This window comes from Dendrobates tinctorius, unplaced genomic scaffold, assembly GCF_039654945.1.
Source record: "Dendrobates tinctorius isolate UK_male_01 unplaced genomic scaffold, ASM3965494v1 ptg000056l, whole genome shotgun sequence".
In the NCBI taxonomy this organism is placed as follows: domain Eukaryota; kingdom Metazoa; phylum Chordata; class Amphibia; order Anura; family Dendrobatidae; genus Dendrobates; species Dendrobates tinctorius.
Genome location: NW_027361724.1, coordinates 5,381,351 through 5,398,591, shown reverse-complemented (window position 1 = coordinate 5,398,591; position 17,241 = coordinate 5,381,351). Strand labels below are relative to the sequence as shown.

At 48.9% G+C, this 17,241-nt stretch overlaps 1 protein-coding gene across 1 annotated transcript; it reads right to left on the bottom strand.

Moving 5' to 3' along the window:
* Window positions 1–3,119: 3,119 nt before the first annotated feature.
* LOC141091853 (microtubule-associated serine/threonine-protein kinase 4-like) lies at window positions 3,120–17,008 on the bottom strand. The gene is made up of 21 exons (XM_073577608.1): window positions 16,979–17,008; window positions 15,057–15,158; window positions 14,779–14,878; window positions 12,821–12,888; window positions 12,022–12,121; window positions 11,417–11,484; window positions 10,625–10,724; window positions 9,158–9,304; window positions 9,001–9,065; window positions 7,838–7,937; window positions 7,234–7,301; window positions 6,328–6,413; window positions 5,931–6,139; window positions 5,416–5,554; window positions 5,195–5,327; window positions 4,835–5,000; window positions 4,620–4,718; window positions 4,267–4,389; window positions 4,018–4,127; window positions 3,767–3,923; window positions 3,120–3,546 (listed from the first exon to the last, which is right to left on the bottom strand). The coding sequence occupies exons 1-21, from the start codon at window positions 17,006–17,008 to the stop codon at window positions 3,449–3,451; spliced, it is 2,268 nt and encodes a 755-aa protein (XP_073433709.1). The 3' UTR covers window positions 3,120–3,448.
* Between the last annotated feature and the right edge of the window lie 233 nt (window positions 17,009–17,241).

The following is a 17,241-nucleotide window of genomic DNA, read 5'->3' as shown; positions in this document are numbered from 1 at the left end:
GGTGCTGGGGAGGCGGGTGGAGTTAGATATAAAAGAGAGGGAAGGTGTAGGATTTCAAGTCAGTCTGACAGAAGCTCAGTCTGGGGTGAGTCCCAGAGAAGGAGGTCAGTCAGACGAGGGTCTGAGAGAGAGCAGGCTGATAGCAGGTCAGCCTGAGAGGAGCTCAAGGCGGAGGAAGGCAGTCAGTCAGGAGAGGCTGAGGACTGGTCTTAGTGGAACGAGCTCCCTAAGGAAGGAAGAGAAGGAGAAAGAGACGTAGACCGGAGACTACAGATTCCATAAGAGAGAGAGAGAACAGATCGGAACGAAGGAGAATAGAAGGACGGTGGGATGCAGGTTGAGAAAGAGAGGGAACCCTTCCAGTCCAGAGAGCGCAAAGGCCGGGGCCCGGTCCCCGAGGTTGATTGGATCTTTATGTCCGGCAACAGACACCGGAGAAGTAGTGAGCGGCTAGCGCCTTGCTCCCATCATAGACTTGGGACACAACAGCAACTGAATAGAGAGCCGGGACGCAGTGAGGAGTCCCCGAAGCAGGCTACAGCTGTCTGTCATACAAGTAAAGACTAGGAAAACCTAGAGAGAGGCATTCCAGGGTAACTAAGTACTGGAGTGCTTCGCACCTAAAGGCGCATTGGAGGAGTCGTTCAGTAAGGTACATGTTGGCGGAGTGTGGAAGGGAGAACCGTATCCTGCCTGGAGGTTGGCTGGAGCCCTGACCTGGAGAACACAGTACGGAGGCAGGCAGTTGAGTGAACTGCAAACAGTGAGTAAAGCTTTGGAACCGCATACTCTGGTGTCCTCCAGTTATTCCCGCACCACTACACCTGGGTACCAGCCTCCATACCATTCTGCGCCTCTCCTCATCCATTGCACCTACACTGCCCTGGGACTACAGCTCCACCTGTGGGGAGCTATACCATCTTTGCTGCACCACAACATCAGTCCCAGCGGATCTGCATGCAGCGTTGGCGTAACATCTTACTGGCCAAACACCACGGGTGGCGTCACAAACTATTCTAATAAACTTTAACACCATTAACATCACCGCCATTGATATTGGGTGCCCAGGGCCACGGACCGGGTCACCGCTGCTGTGACACATTCCCGCCTGACACCGGCCCGGTACCGAGTACCCCACTGCCCTGGGTGTGCGAGGGCGACCCAATTACACCAATCATAAGCACTGTGAGGGTCCGCCATTACACCGATCCTAACCACGGTGAGGGTCCGCCATTACACTGATCCTAAGAACGGTGAGGGTCCGCCATTACACCGATCCTAAGCACTGCGAGGGTCCGCCATTCCCCCGATCCTAAGTACGGTGAGGGTCCGCCATTACCCCGATCCTAAGCACGGTGAGGGTCCGCCATTACCCCGATCCTAAGCACGGTGAGGGTACACTATTACACCGATCCTAAGCACTGTGAGGGTCTGCCATTACCCCGATCCTAAGCACTGTGAGGGTCCACCATTACACCGATCCTAAGCACCCGCACCTTATCATATGTGACATACGACGGTGACTAAATACTGTGAGGGTCCACCTTTACACCGATCCTAAGCACTCGCACCTTATTACATGTGACATACGGCAGTGACTAAAAACTGTGAGGAGGTAGAATAAAATGTAAGGCTTATTTTTTCACCATGGTTTGAGGCGCTGTCTTCTTTTTTATTGACATGGAACTTTCCCAGGTTGGAGTCCCTGGTTTTTGACGTGCGCTTCTGAAATTTTGTCTATAAGATTTTGACATTTGTGAGGTGCGGTTCAACCTTTTTACTCTATATATTAAATACTGTGAGGGTCCGCCATTACACCGATCCTAAGCACTCGCACCTTATCATAGGTGACATACGGCAGAGTTTTTGTCATCATCCAAGATGTTCTGGGCAACCCAACGGACTAATTCCTGGATAAAATCTGACCGAGTGTCTGTGGCCTAGTATTCAATGCATCAAGGCTGGCATAGCTCCTGTAGTTGCAGTTTCTGGTTGCGGTTAACCATCCACTCTGGTCCTCTTCAAAAGGCAGAGCTGATTGGGTTGGACATGGTGCCGTTTGAAACCTATTGTGTTGGCCTCACCTATGGTCTGCTGGGTTTTTATATATGCCTCCCTGGTTGTGGAGCCCTTGGACGGTGTCTATGAACATCAGTCCCTTGCAGCTCCCCCGGATCCACCTGGCTCAGTAATATCCCACTGCTGTAATCAAATGTGAAGACATGTGGGTTAGTAGGTGCTCTTGTCCACTAGTCCGAGATCGCATGGGCTCATCCCATTGAACGCCCACTCTCCTTTTCCGGTGGTCAGAGTACTACTCAGACAACACAGGGTGAAGGTCAACAGTGTGGCAATACCTTATTGATCCAACAACAGACAATAACATATAGAACAGTCCCAGCAAATACCCAAGGTGGTGCAAATTATAGAGTCTCACTTTTCCGCTGGCTCCCCGGGATTACAGCAGCTGTGACTTCGGGATTAGAGCAGCTGTGACTTTAAGTCCATCTAGTTCAACCTATATCCTAATCTAACCTGCCCTAACATGTTGATCAAGAGGAAGTAAAAAAAACCCATGTGGCAAACAGTAAGCTCCCCATTGGGGAAAAAAAATCCCTTCCCGACTCCATATTCGGCAATCAGACTAGTTCTCTGGATCATCGCCCTATCAAGGAATCTAGTATATATACCCTGTTACATTATACTTTTCAAGAAAGGCATCCAGGCCCCTCATATTTTAGTAATTTGTGCTCTAATACGATGTTCCAGTGGCCGTGGCTGCATGTCTCACGGCTGTTAGGCAGTCATAACACATGGAGGGATTGTCTATCAAACAACTATCAGAGTACGCTCGCTCATCACTAATAGCAAATAATAACCTGCAGCAAAATGCAACTCAAGAGTCAACATTCTGACTCGTACGAACAATAGTCTATGTCTCTTGACCGACTGAAGAAAGACAAGTCTGGCATAACTAAGATTAAATGCTGTGTCGTCACAGCATAAGTACAGTATATACATACAATATATATAAATATGGATACATATTGTCTGCGTATATTTGCTTTTTATAACAGAAGTGTTAATATATTATTTTTATCAATTGACAAAATGCAGAGTAAAGTTTAATGAATATTTTCTTTATTAATAATAGGATAAAATGATAATGGAGGGAGAAAACCAGGAACTGAATCAATAGACGAAATCATAGTCTGATAGACAGCCGGGGTCAGATACCAGGTGATCAGTATGGATACCGCGGAGCCTGGTTAGAGGCCATAGATGTCCAGTATGGATACCGCGGAGCCTGGTGACAGAGGCTATACATGTCCAGGTAGAGATGTGACAAAAGGACACAGCTAGATGATGAAGGTCCTTCTATACTTCTCCAGCAGTGATGGTGTAACTGCTGGACCTCAGGGCGCTGGATGTGGAGGTTTCCTGTCTTTTAGATGTCTGTAGGGGAGCGGCAACAACATGTAAGCACGCGGGCAGCCCTGGATAATCCACGCCGGCAGGATGATAAGATCCGGCGGAAGATGGAACCTATGAGAATAGAAGTAAATGCAATGTAAGTGATGGGACTCCATACAACATGATACTTCTGTGGGGTCACAGTGGCCAGACAGCTGAGGAATCTCATCACACAGAGGTCAAGGATCATCATCAACCATCATACATGTGATAATCCCATCACTGACAGATGACACATGAATTCTTCTCACTGACCGACATCACACAACATGGACATGATTCTCAATCTCACCTCTTCTTCTTTTCCCCTTTTTTACATTTTCTTGGCTTTCTTGCTCTGCATTCGGATTTATTGCAGAATTTGTTATCTCAATATTTGATGCTTGGGTACACTCTGGATGGGACTTTGAATTCTCATTGTTCATCGTGATGGTAGCGATGGTGCAAAGCTAAATAAGGGAAAAAATAAGATATGAAAAACTTTTTTTTTCTTTGAGATGTCTTTTTTTTTACATATTCTAGATTTATTGGTCATATATTCACTTTAGAAAGCCTTTCAGAGGATGACGTAAAATTTTGGAAGTCAAGGTCCTTGTCCTCACTTGTGTCCTCTTCATTCTCTGAGACCATAGGCATGTCTCTAGTAGCGTGATCTACAAGACATAGGTAATGAAATGTTACGAGAGGTTGTGGATATAGCACAGTCACAATTCATCCCCGAACCGGATGTCACATATTAAGGAAGATGAGACAAACAACAACTTAGTCTAGATGATGTCTCCTTCTACTTACTGATAAAGAGTCTGGTGTCCACATCTGACAAAAGATGAGGAATATACATTGGCTTCTGATTTAGAAGATTGTCAAAATCTAATTTTTTCACGAATGGATGATCCTTAATCTCAAATGCTCCACCTGGAAAAAAAAAAATTGATGAGGACATTGTCAGAAACTGCTGAATATCTGAACAGTTTATCCTAATCTGAACTAATGACGTAACTGAGCCAACATGAAGGAAATAGAAAGAAAGTCACAGTATGGAGAACTAGAAATAGGCGAGCAGAAAGAGAAGTGCTGACCCTCATGGACATGAACGATTTGTCCTCAGTGTAATAAGTAAATATTAATACTATTATATCTGTTACCTGTCCCAAGTCTTTGCTCAGGATTTTTTTGGAGCAGCTCAGTGATGAGGTTCTTAGCCGTACGGGGTGGATGGCGTTTGTGATTCCAAGGTATTTTTGCTGTTATATAGAAAGTTACAGAAAATAAAACGTTTGTATTGGACTGTAAGATGCAGCAAAGGAAATAACTAAACCAATGTAACCAGTCAAAGCAAAGATCGGATCATTCTACTTACCCATGACAATCAATCTCTTAAGCTCAGTTATGAAATCCACATCAAATGGTAAAGATCCCACCAGAAATTCATGGAGGATGATACCCATTGACCACCAGTCAACAGGTCTTCCGTAGTCTTTCTTCATGATGACCTCTGGGGCCATGTAATGCAGGGTACCACAATTCTAGAAACCAACAGAATATCCAGATGAGAGGTGATGAAACTCATTATTAAGACAAGTTCTCACCATTAAATACACAGTGACAGAATATCAAATAGAAGTGGAGAAGTTCTCCAGAAATGAAGAACGTAGAGAAGAGATAATAGTGATGAAGAGATTTGTAAAGAACAAGCTAAGTTCCAGTAAGTGATGCTAACCTCACGGTCCTTGAACTCTCTGGAGATGTCCTTCGCTGATTGCTTATAGGTGTTGGTTTTTGGTATCATGATACCAATTTTTGAAAGCCCAAAATCAGTGACTTTAATGTGCCCAGCAGTTGTAATCAGGAGGCTGTGAAAGAGAAGAAGGTTTTAGGCTCACAGATCGTGTGATCATAAATAATAACTCCCCTCTTTATTACACTATAGGGGGCACTTACTTCTGCGGTTTCAGGTTTCGGTGCACCACACCATAGCTGTGCAGGTATTCCACTGCAAGAACTGTTTCTGCAAAGTACATGCGGGCCAAGGGGATAGATAAATGACCCCTGGTTCTTAGAAGGGACGCACAGTCTCCACCTATAGAAGAAAGGAAATATGAGCGGTGAGGGGTTTATAGAGCAGATCACCAAGATGTATCATGAGAAGTGAGCTGAGACATCGGAGCAGGAGAAAATATATACAGATATAATGCATATATAGAGCACAGAATATTGGTCTGAGGTCACGGTGAAATGTCGTCCATATACAGTGATGCCACAACTGGTCTACAGCTGGAGATACAGACGAGCTCAGTGCGGACATACAGGGACATCACACATCAATGACTTTCCTTAATATCTACAGTAAATGCTGGGTGGGGATGCAACCATCCTCGTGGACAAGTCCTAACAATATGAGTCATGATAAGATGTCCGCAGACATAGGCTGAATATAATATATGTACATGTCCTACCTCCGACATACTCCATGACCATGCACAGGTGAGATCTAGTAGGGAAGGAGCAGAGCATGGAGGCCACAAAGGGACAATCAGCGAAGGTCATGATGTCCCTCTCCAGAAAGGCCGCGTCCACATCTTCTTCAGTTTCCAGGTTCTTCTTCGCCATTTTCTTCATAGTGAAGATCTGCTGTGAGTGTTTGTGCTGCACTAAGTAGGCAGCCCTGGAGAGAAGAAGAATCCATGGTTAATAATGAGCCCTATAAAAATCCAGCTATAGAAGTCCTTGGACAAGACAGTGATGTGGACTCAGATCATGTCCCTATGATAACACTGTATGGCAGAGCACAGAGGCTGAAGCCTTGTCATAGGGAACCCTGAGAAATGTGGATAATGCCAACAAAAATCTCACCCAAAACATCCACCGCTGATCAGTTTGGATGTCTCGAAGTCGCTCATATGCGGCTTTCTCGCCGGGATCAATGATTCCATCAAGTTCTATAATAGAAGAAGCAGAAATGAGGTTAAGATCTAGAAGCTGCTGGAGAAAAGCTCCAGATGAAGAAACGTCTCGTACTACATCATGTCTCAGCTGATTTGCACTGATCCGATGTAGGTGTAGCAGTGGTGGGGCTGATGGATTGCTTCCTGACACTCCAAGGGTTAAATGTATTTGTTGTTCATGTGTGTGATAAATGGATGATACCCACTGGGGCTACAGCTAGCTGAGACAGGGTTAACTGTAGTGGCCGATCCAGATTGGGAGGGAGAACTGAGAGCTATTGGCAAGTCCATGAAGTGACAGTCAGTTAGTGTGTGAACCGCAGTGAACGAAGTAGCAGGTCTAGGACGAGAGGCTGCTAAGGATAGCGTGGGACTAATACTCTGGGCAGTGAATTGCTGAAAATACCTTTCCATGTGATTCGTCTACGAGTGTGGGTGGGATTTTACATAGGGAGCTACCAATCTCTAGTGTGGGTGGGGTTAGACACAGGACGCAGCTAATCACTGGTGTGGGCGGGGTTATACACACTGGTGTGAGTGGGATTATACAGGGCTCAGCGTTCAGAGTACTGCCAGATTTGCAGCAGAGAATATAGTGTAAGGTAATGGACACATGGCTGGACTCAGGGTCTCTGCCTCTACATCATGCTGCTCTCAGATGTGGAGTAAATACCTGCTGACAGATTCCCTATAATATAACTGCTATTATCTCGCCCAGAATAGAGACGGCCCCTGGTTACATGGGGATAATCCTGGACGGGTCATTCACCCCCAGGATCAGTGACGCACAGACATCTCTCTCTATGATACTTACAGTGGCAGGCTTGTGGATCTCCGGGATATCACAGATCACACTCTCAGGATCCGGCAGCTCAGGGGTTTCTACAATAGAGATAAAATGTATCAGACACCATTAATCCCACAGACATAATCCAGCGACATCAGGGAGGAATGACGAGACGTCTGTAGGTGGGATTAATCCTGGTTATATGGGGGCTCTGAGTATGGGGACGGGCAGCGCAGCCTTAGACAAATGTGCTGTCAGTGATGGAGGACCCCGATCACTACATGAGGAGCCCCCCACCCTCGCTGCACATGTGAGTGATGGGAAGAGAGCTGGAGCAGAGTCAGAATATGCAAATTAGCCTGGAAGTGCAGTGGGGCATGTCCCTGCACTCAGACTCTTCTGCCACGCCCCTAGGGCATTTCTATCCTGCTTTGCATATGACTTCTAACTCCCATTTCTCTTGACTTGCACATTTGAGGCCATAAATCGTCCGCTCCAGTCCTCCCACTGTTCCACATGTGACATGGCCGCCCGGTTCCCATCACACAGAGGGGAAAGAGTAAATGTGACATTCTCCCTGTCCAGAAGAATATCCGGATATTTCCAGTAGACGGTCGTGTGATCGGCTCACCTGTGGTCAGATCGCTGTTCAGCCCCGACTGACTCGTATTAGTGTCCGGGGATTCCGGGGGGACATTTTCTCCATCTTTGTCGTCGCCTTCTTGTGTCTCCTGATAGATAGAAGATATAAAATAAGATGTGGAAACTTCTACTGATCCCCGAATCCATAAATCAGAAGGACTGACCCTACACCTAGAGACGCCTGAGTGTCACCGGACAACCAGGCGCCATCATGGGAACAACGACTTTTTGTGATCACTACAATCAGTGTTTTATCAGCAGGTGATTATCAGTACAGGACTATCTGTCTTGTGCCCTATAATCCTGCTGCTCTGAGTAACCGCGCCCCCACCAATGACTGGCAGCTATCTGCCTATAAACTGTACATAGGAAGCTGCCAATCACTGGTGTGGGTAGGGTCAGACACAGGAAGCAGCCAATCACTGGTGTGGGTGGGGTTATACACACTGGTGTGGGCGGGATTATACAGGGCTCAGCATTCAGAACACTGCCAGACCTGCAGCAGAGAATATAGTGTAAGGTAATGGACACATTGCTGGAATCAGGGTCTCTGCCTCTACATCATGCTGCTCTCAGATGTGGAGTAAATACCTGCTGACAGATTCCCTATAATATAACTGCTATTATCTCCCCCAGAATAGAGATGGCCCCTGGTTACATGGGCATAATCCTGAACGGGTCATTCAACCCCAGGATCAGTGATGCACAGATATCTCCCTCTATGATACTTACAGTGGCAGGCTCGTGGATCTCCGGGATCTCACAGATCACACTCTCAGGATCCGGCAGCTCAGTGGTTTCTGCAATAGACATAAAATGTATCAGACACCATTAATCCCACAGACATAATACAGCGACATCAGGGAGGAATGACGAGACGTCTGTATGTGGGATTAATTCTGGTTATATGGGGGCTCTGAGTATGGGGACGGGCCGCGCAGCCATAGAGAAATTTGCTGTCAGTGATGTAGGACCCCGATCACTACATGAGGAGCCCCCCACCGTCGCTGCACATGTAAGTGATGGGAAGAGAGCTGGAGCAGAGCAGGAAAATGCAAATTAGCCTGGAAGTGCACTGGGGCGTGTCCCTGCACTCGTACTCCTGCCACGACCCCCAGGACAGTTTCATCCTGCTTTGCATATGACTTCTACCTCCCATTTCTCCCGATCGCTCCAGTCCTCCCACTGCTCCACGTGTGAGCTGGCCGCCCGGTTCCCTTCACACAGAGGGGAAAGAGTAAATGTGACGTTCTCCCTATCATGTATAATATCCGGATATTTCCGGTAGACGGTCGTGTGATCGGCTCACCTGTGGTCAGTTTGCTGCTCGGCCCCGGCTGACTCGTATTAGTGTCCGGGGATTCCGGGGGGACATTTTCCCCATCTTTTTTGTCGCCTTCTGGTGTCTCCTGATAGATAGACGATATAGAATAAGATATGGTACCGTCCACTGATCCTTGAATCAATAAATCAGAAGGACTGACCTTGCACCTACAGATGCCCGAGTGTCACCGGACAATCAGGCGCCATCATGGGAACAACGGCTGCTTGTGATCACTACAATCAGTGTTTTATCAGTAGGAGATTATCAGTACAGGGTTATCTCTCTCTTGCCCTGTAGTTCTGTTTCTCTGAGTAACCCCACCGCCACCAATGATTGGCAGCTTTCTGCCTATAAACGGTGTACATAAGAAGCTGTCAATCACTGGTGTGGGCGGGGTTATATATAGGATACTGCCAATCACTGGTGTGGGCGGGGTTATACACAGAAAGCTGCCAATCACTGGTGTGGGGAGGGCAACACACAGGAGGCAGCCAATCATTGGTGTGGGCGGGATTATACACAGGAAGCACCCAATCACTGGTGTTGGCGGGATTATACACAGGACGCAGCCAATCAGTGGTGTGGGCGGGGTTATACACACTGGTGTGGGTGGGGTTATACAGGACTCAGCGTTCAGAGCACTGCCAGATTTGCAGCAGAGAATATAGTGTAAGGTAATGGACACATGGCTGGACTCAGGGTCTCTGCCTCTACATCGTGCTGCTCTCAGAGGTGGAGTAAATACCTGCTGACAGATTCCCTATAATATAGCAGCTATTATCTCGCCCAGAATAGAGACGTCCCCTGGTTACATGGGGATAATCCTGGATGGGTCATTCACCCCCAGGATCAGTGACGTACAGACATCTCCCTCTATTATACTTACAGTGGCAGGCTCGTGGATCTTCGGGATCTCACAGATCACACTCTCAGGATCCGGCAGCTCAGGGGTTTCTACAATAGAGATAAAATGTTCAGACGCCATTAATCTCACAGACATAATCCAGCGCCATCAGGGAGGAATGACGAGACGTCTGTAGGTGGGATTAATCCTGGATATATGGGGGCTCTGAGTATGGGGACGGGCCGCGCAGCCATAGAGAAATGTGCTGTCTGTGATGGACGACAGCGATCACTACATGAGGAGCCCCCCACTCTCGCTGCACATGTGAGTGATGGGAAGAGAGCTGGAGCAGAGCCGGAAAATGCAAATTAGCCTGGAAGTGCACTGGGGCGTGTCCCTGCACTCGGACTCCTCTGTCACACGCCCCCAGGGCACTCCTGAGCGGCACATTGGAGGCCATAAACCATCCGCTCCAGTCCCCCCACTGCTCCACATGTAACATGGCCACCCGGTTCCCATCACACAGAGGGGAAAGAGTAAATGTGACGTTCTCCCTGTCCTGTATAATATCCGGATATTTCCGGTAGACGGTCGTGTGATCGGCTCACCTGTGGTCAGATTGCTGCTCGGCCCCGGCTGACTCGTATTTGGGTCCGGGGATTCCGGGGGGACATTTTCCCCATCTTTGTCGCCGCCTTCTGGTGTCTCCTGATAGATAGAACATATAGAATAAGATGTGGAACCTTCCACTGATCCTTGAATCCATAAATCAGAAGGACTGACCCTGCACCTACAGACGCCCGAGTGTCACCGGACAATCAGGCGCCATCATGGGAACAAAGTCTGCTTGTGATCACTACAATCATTGTGTTATCAGCAGGAGATTATCAGTTCAGGACTTTCTCTCTCGTGCCCTATAGTCCTGCTTCTCTGAGTAACCCCGCCCCCTCCAATGATTGGCAGGTTTCTGCATATAAACAGTGTACATAGGAAGCTGCCAGTCTCTGCTGTGGTCAGGATTATATGTAGGATACTGCCAATCACTGGTGTGGGTGGGGTTATTCACAGAAAGCTGCCAATCATTGGCGTGGGCAAGGTTATACACAAGAAGCAGCCAATCAGTGGTGTGGGCGGGACTATAAAGGGCTCAGCGTTCAGAGCACTGCCAGATCTGCAGCAGACAATATAGTGTAAGGTAATGGACACATGGCTGGAATCAGGGTCACTGCCTCTACATCGTGCTGCTCTCTGATGTGGACCTGCTGACAGATTCCCTTTAAAATAACTGCTATTATCTTGCCCAGAATAGAGACGTCCCCTGGTTACATGGGGATAATCCTGGACGGGTCATTCACCCTCATGATCAGTGACGCAAAGACATCTCCCTCTATGATACTTACAGTAGCAGGCTCGTGGATCTTCGGGATCTCACAGATCACACTCTCAGGATCCGGCAGCTCAGGGGTTTCTACAATAGAGATAAAATGTTCAGACGCCATTAATCTCACAGACATAATCCAGTGCCATCAGGGAGGAATGACGAGACGTCTGTAAGTGGGATTAATCCTGGTAATATGGGGGCTCTGAGTATGGGGACGGGCCGTGCAGCCATAGAGAAATGTGCTGTCTGTGATGGAGGACAGCGATCACTACATGAGGAGCCCCCCACCCTCGCTGCACATGTGAGTGATGGGAAGAGAGCTGGAGCAGAGCAGAAAAATGCAAATTAGCCTGGAAGTGCACTGGGGCGTGTCCCTGCACTCGGACTCCTCTATCACACTCCCCCAGGGCACTTCCATCTTACGTTACATATGACTTCTAACTCCCATTTCTCCTGAGCGGCACATTGGAGGCCATAAACTGTCCGCTCCAGTCCTCCCACTGCTCCACATGTAATATGGCCGCCCGGTTCCCATCACACAGAGGGGAAAGAGTAAATGTGACGTTCTGCCTATCCTGTATAATATCCGGATATTTCCGGTAGACGGTCGTGTGATCGGCTCACCTGTGGTCAGATCGCTGCTCGGCCCCGGCTGACTCGTATTAGTGTCCGGGGATTCCGGGGGGACATTTTCCCCATCTTTGTCGTCGCCTTCTGGTGTCTCCTGATAGATAGAACATATAGAATAAGATGTGGAACCTTCCACTGATCCCTGAATCCATAAATCAGAAGGACTGACCCTGCACCTACAGACGCCCGAGTGTCACCGGACAATCAGGCGCCATCATGGGAACAAAGTCTGCTTGTGATCACTACAATCAGTGTTTTATTAGCCTGAGATTATCAGTACAGGACTTTCTCTCTTGTGCCCTGTAGTCCTGCTTCTCTGAGTATCCCCGCCCCCTCCAATGATTGGCAGGTTTCTGCATATAAATAGTGTACATAGGAAGCTGCCAGTGTCTGTTGAGGTCGGGGTTATATGTAGGATACTGCCAATCACTGTTGTGGGCGGGGTTATTCAGAGAAAGCTGCCAATTATTGGCGTGGGCAGGGTTATACACAAGAAGCAGCCAATCAGTGGTGTGGGCGGGACTATACAGGGCTCAGCGTTCAGAGTACTGCCAGATCTGCAGCAGACAATATAGTGTAAGGAAATGGACACATGGCTGGAATCAGGATCTCTGCCTCTACATCGTGCTGCTCTCAGATGTAGAGTAAATACCTGCTGACAGATTCCCTTTAAAATAACTGATATTATCTTGCCCAGAATAGAGATGTCCCCTGGTTACATGGGGATAATCCTGGACGGGTCATTCACCCCCAGGATCAGTGAGGCACAGACATCTCCCTCTATTATACTTACAGTGGCAGGCTCGTGGATCTTCGGGATCTCACAGTTCACATTCTCAGGATCCGGCAGCTCAGGGTTTTCTACAATAGAGATAAAATGTTCAGACGCCATTAATCCCACAGACATAATCCAGCGCCATCAGGGAGGAATGACGAGACGTCTGTAGGTGGGATTAATCCTGGTTATATGGGGGCTCTGAGTATGGGGACGGGCCGCGAAATGTGCTGTCAGTGATGGAGGACCCCGATCACTACATGAGGAGCCCCCCACCCTCGCTGCACATGTGAGTGATGGGAAGAGAGCTGGAGCAGAGCCGTAAAATGCAACTTAGCCTGGAAGTGCACTGGGGCGTGTCCCTGCACTCGGACTCCTCTGTGACACGCCCCCCAGTGCACTTCCACACTGCTTTTCATGACTTCTAACTCCCATTTCTCCTGAGCGGCACATTGGAGGCCCTAAGCCGTCCGCTCCAGTCCTCCCACTGCTCCACATGTAACATGGCCGCCCGGTTCCCATCACACAGAGGGGAAAGAGTAAATGTGACGTTCTGCCTATCCTGTATAATATCCGGATATTTCCGGTAGATGGTCGTGTGATCGGCTCACCTGTGGTCAGATCGCTGCTCGGCCCCGGCTGACTCGTATTAGTGTCCGGGGATTCCGGGGGGACATTTTCCCCATCTTTGTCGCCGCCTTCTGGTGTCTCCTGATAGATAGAACATATAGAATAAGATGTGGAACTTTCCACTGATCCCTGAATCCATAAATCAGAAGGACTGACCCTGCACCTACAGACTCCCGAGTGTCACCGGACAATCAGGCGCCATCATGGGAACAAAGTCTGCTTGTGATCACTACAATCATTGTGTTATCAGCAGGAGATTATCAGTACAGGACTTTCTCTCTCGTGCCCTGTAGTCCTGCTGCTCTGAGTAACCCCGTCCCCACCAATTATTGGCAGCTTTCTGCCTATAAACAGTGTACATAGGAAGCTGCCAATCACTGTTGTGGGCGGGGTTATATATAGGTTACTGCCAATCACTGGTGTGGGCGGGGTTATACACAAGACGCAGCCAATCACTGGTGTGGGTGGGATTATACAGGGCTCAGTGTTCAGAGCACTGCCAGATTTGCAGCAAAGAATATATTGTAAGGTAATGGACACATCGCTGGAATCAGGGTCTCTGCCTCTACATCGTGCTGCTCTCTGATGTGGAGTAAATACCTGCTGACAGATTCCCTGTAATATAACTGCTATTGTCTCCCCCAGAATAGAGACGGCCCTTGGTTACATGGGGATAATCCTGGACGGGTCATTCACCCCCAGGATCAGTGACGTACAGACATCTCCCTCTATTATACTTACAGTGGCAGGCTCGTGGATCTCCGGGATCTCACAGATCACACTCTCAGGATCCGGCAGCTCAGGGGTTTCTACAACAGAGATAAAATGTATCAGACGCCATTAATCCACAGACATAATCCAGCGCCATCAGGGAGGAATGACGAGACGTCTGTAGGTGGGATTCATCCTGGTTATATGGGGGCTCTGAGTATGGGGACGGGCCGCGCAGCCATAGAGAAATGTGCTGTCTGTGATGGAGGACCCCGATCACTACATGAGGAGCCCCCCACCCTCGCTGCACATGTGAGTGATGGGAAGGGAGATGAAGCAGAGCTGGAAAATGCAAATTAGCCTGGAAGTGCACTGGGGCGTGTCCCTGCACTCGGACTCCTCTGTCCCACGCCCCTAGGGCACTTTCATCCTACTTTGCATATGAATTCTACCTCCCATTTCTCCTGACCAACACATTGGAGGCCATAAACCGTCCATTCCAGTCCTCCCACTGCTCCACACGTGACATGGCCTCCCAGTTCCCATCACACAGAGGGGAAAGAGTAAATGTGACGTTCTCCTTATCCTGTAGAATATCCAGATATTTCCGGTAGACGGTCGTGTGATCGGCTCACCTGTGGTCAGATCGCTGCTCGGCCCCGGCTGAATCATATTAGTGTCCGGGGATTCCGGGGGGACATTTTCCCCGTCTTTGTCATCGCCTTGTGGTGTTTCCTGACAGATAGAAGATATAGAATAAGATGTGGAACCTTCCACTGATTCCTGAATCCATAAATCAGAAGGACTGACCCTGCACCTACAGACGCCCGAGTGTCACTGGACAACCAGGCGTCATCATGGGAACGTTCTCATCCCCAGTGGAGTAAGAGACGGGTTCAGTATTGATCCTTACCGGGTGTTCCGGGGAGCGGGCCGGACCTTCCAGCAAATACAGGACTTTTTCGGCCGGTTCTTTAACAAAAGCCAAATCTCCGTCTTGAGATCTTTCTTCGGCCTATAAAGAAGGAAAGAAACAAAAGGGAAATCGTGAGATGAGAGCGGTGAGATTGGAGGTGGCCATAGTGTAATGACTGCGGAGCGGTAAGTATGGAGGCGGCCATAATGTAATGACCGTGGAGCGGTGGGAATGGAGGCGGCCATAATGTAATGACTGCGCAGCGGTGAGAATGGAGGCGGCCATAGTGTAATGACTGCACAGCGGTGAGAATGGAGGCGGCCATAGTGTAATAGACCACGGGCCGGTGAGAATAGAGCCGTCCATAGTGTGATGACTGCGGAGCGGTGAGAATGGAGGCGGCCATAGTGTAATGACCATGGAGCGGTGAGAATGGAGGCAGCCATAGTGTAATGACCATGGAGTGGTGAGAATGGAGGCGGCCATAGTGTAATGACCATGGACCGGTGAGAATGGAGGCGGCCTTTGTGTAATGACCTTGGAGCGGTGAGAATGGAGGCGGCCATAGTGTAATGACTGCGGAGCGGTGAGAATGGAGGCGGCCATAGTGTAATAACTGCAGAGCAGTGAGAATGGAGGCGGCCATAGTGTAATAACAGGAGCGGTGAGAATGGAGGTGGCCATAGTGTAATGACTGCAGAGCGGTGAGAATGGAGGCGGCCATAGTGTAATGACTGCGGAGCGGTGAGAATGGAGGTGGCCATAGTGTAATGACCGCAGAGCGGTGAGAATGGAGGCGGCCATAGTGTAATGACTGTGCAGCGGTGAGAATGGAGGCAGCCATAGTGTAATGACCATGGAGCGGTGAGAATGGAGGTGGCCATTGTGTAATGACTGCGGAGCGGTGAGAATGGAGGCGGCCATAGTGTAATGACTGCGCAGCGTTGAGAATGGAGGCGGCCATAGTGTAATGACTGCGGAGTGGTGAGAATGGAGGAGGCCATAGTGTAATGACTGCGCAGCGTTGAGAATGGAGGCGGCCATAGTGTAATGACTGCGCAGCGTTGAGAATGGAGGCGGCCATAGTGTAATGACTGCGGAGTGGTGAGAATGGAGGCGGCCATAGTATAATGACTGCGGAGTGGTGAGAAAGGAGGCGGCCATAGTGTAATGACTGCGGAGCGATGAGAATGAAGGCGGCCATTGTGTAATGACTGCAGAGCGGTGAGAATGGAGGCAGCCAAAGTGTAATGACTGCGGAGTGGTGAGAATGGAGGAGGCCATAGTGTAATGACTGCGGAGTGGTGAGAATGGAGGCGGCCATAGTATAATGACTGCGGAGTGGTGAGAAAGGAGGCGGCCATTGTGTAATGACTGCGGAGCGATGAGAATGGAGGCGGCCATTGTGTAATGACTGCGGAGCGGTGAGAATGGAGGCGGCCATAGTGTAATGACTGCGGAGCGGTGAGAATGGAGGCAGCCATTGTGTAATGACTGCGGAGAGGTGAGAATGGAGGCGGCCATTGTGTAATGACTGCGGAGCGATGAGAATGGAGGCGGCCATTGTGTAATGACTGCGGAGCGGTGAGAATGGAGGCGGCCATAGTGTAATGATCGTGGGTCTGGGCCTCATCCTGTGTAATATTGGGGGACACCAGAAGCTTCTGTCCACCATTATGACCCATCATTGTGGAGAAGGTATGTGCAGAGCGTCCACCACTTACCTGCTGTAGTAATGTCCTGATGTTTCGGGTTAAATCCGTCAGATACTCTGAGGTAAGACGGTCTTGTTGGTATTTGGTCAGGCAGTCCTGCACTAGCTCCACCACCAGCCGGTGAGTGAAGCCGAGGATGCCATCGGGTGGTAGAAGCTTAATGTCAGAGTAATGGGTGTAAAGAATCTCCGATAATGCTTCTACCTGAAGCTTGTCTAGAAGAAATTCAGCCATAGCGAAAAATTGCAAATGCACTCAGTCACTAGGGAGCCAAAATGGCAGCCGGAACCCTGTGTGCACAGCATAAGTAACTGCGAGCGGTGATGTCACAATGGAGGACCATCTGTGATGTCATAATGGCCTACCATCTGTGATGTCATAATGGAGGACCATCTGTGATGTCAGAATGGAGGACCATCTGTGATGTCATAATGGCCGACCATCTGTGATGTCATCATGGAATGTGG

Excerpts from the sequence above, each read along its gene's own strand:
- LOC141091853 (XM_073577608.1), bottom strand. The coding sequence starts at position 17,008 with ATGGCTGAATTTCTTCTAGACAAGCTTCAG. Across the intron at positions 12,122-12,820 it reads AGATCCACGAGCCTGCCACT|GAGACACCAGAAGGCGACGA; the intron begins GTAAGTATAATA and ends TCTATCTATCAG. Across the intron at positions 4,390-4,619 it reads TGAGCAAAGACTTGGGACAG|GTGGAGCATTTGAGATTAAG; the intron begins GTAACAGATATA and ends TTTTTTTTCCAG.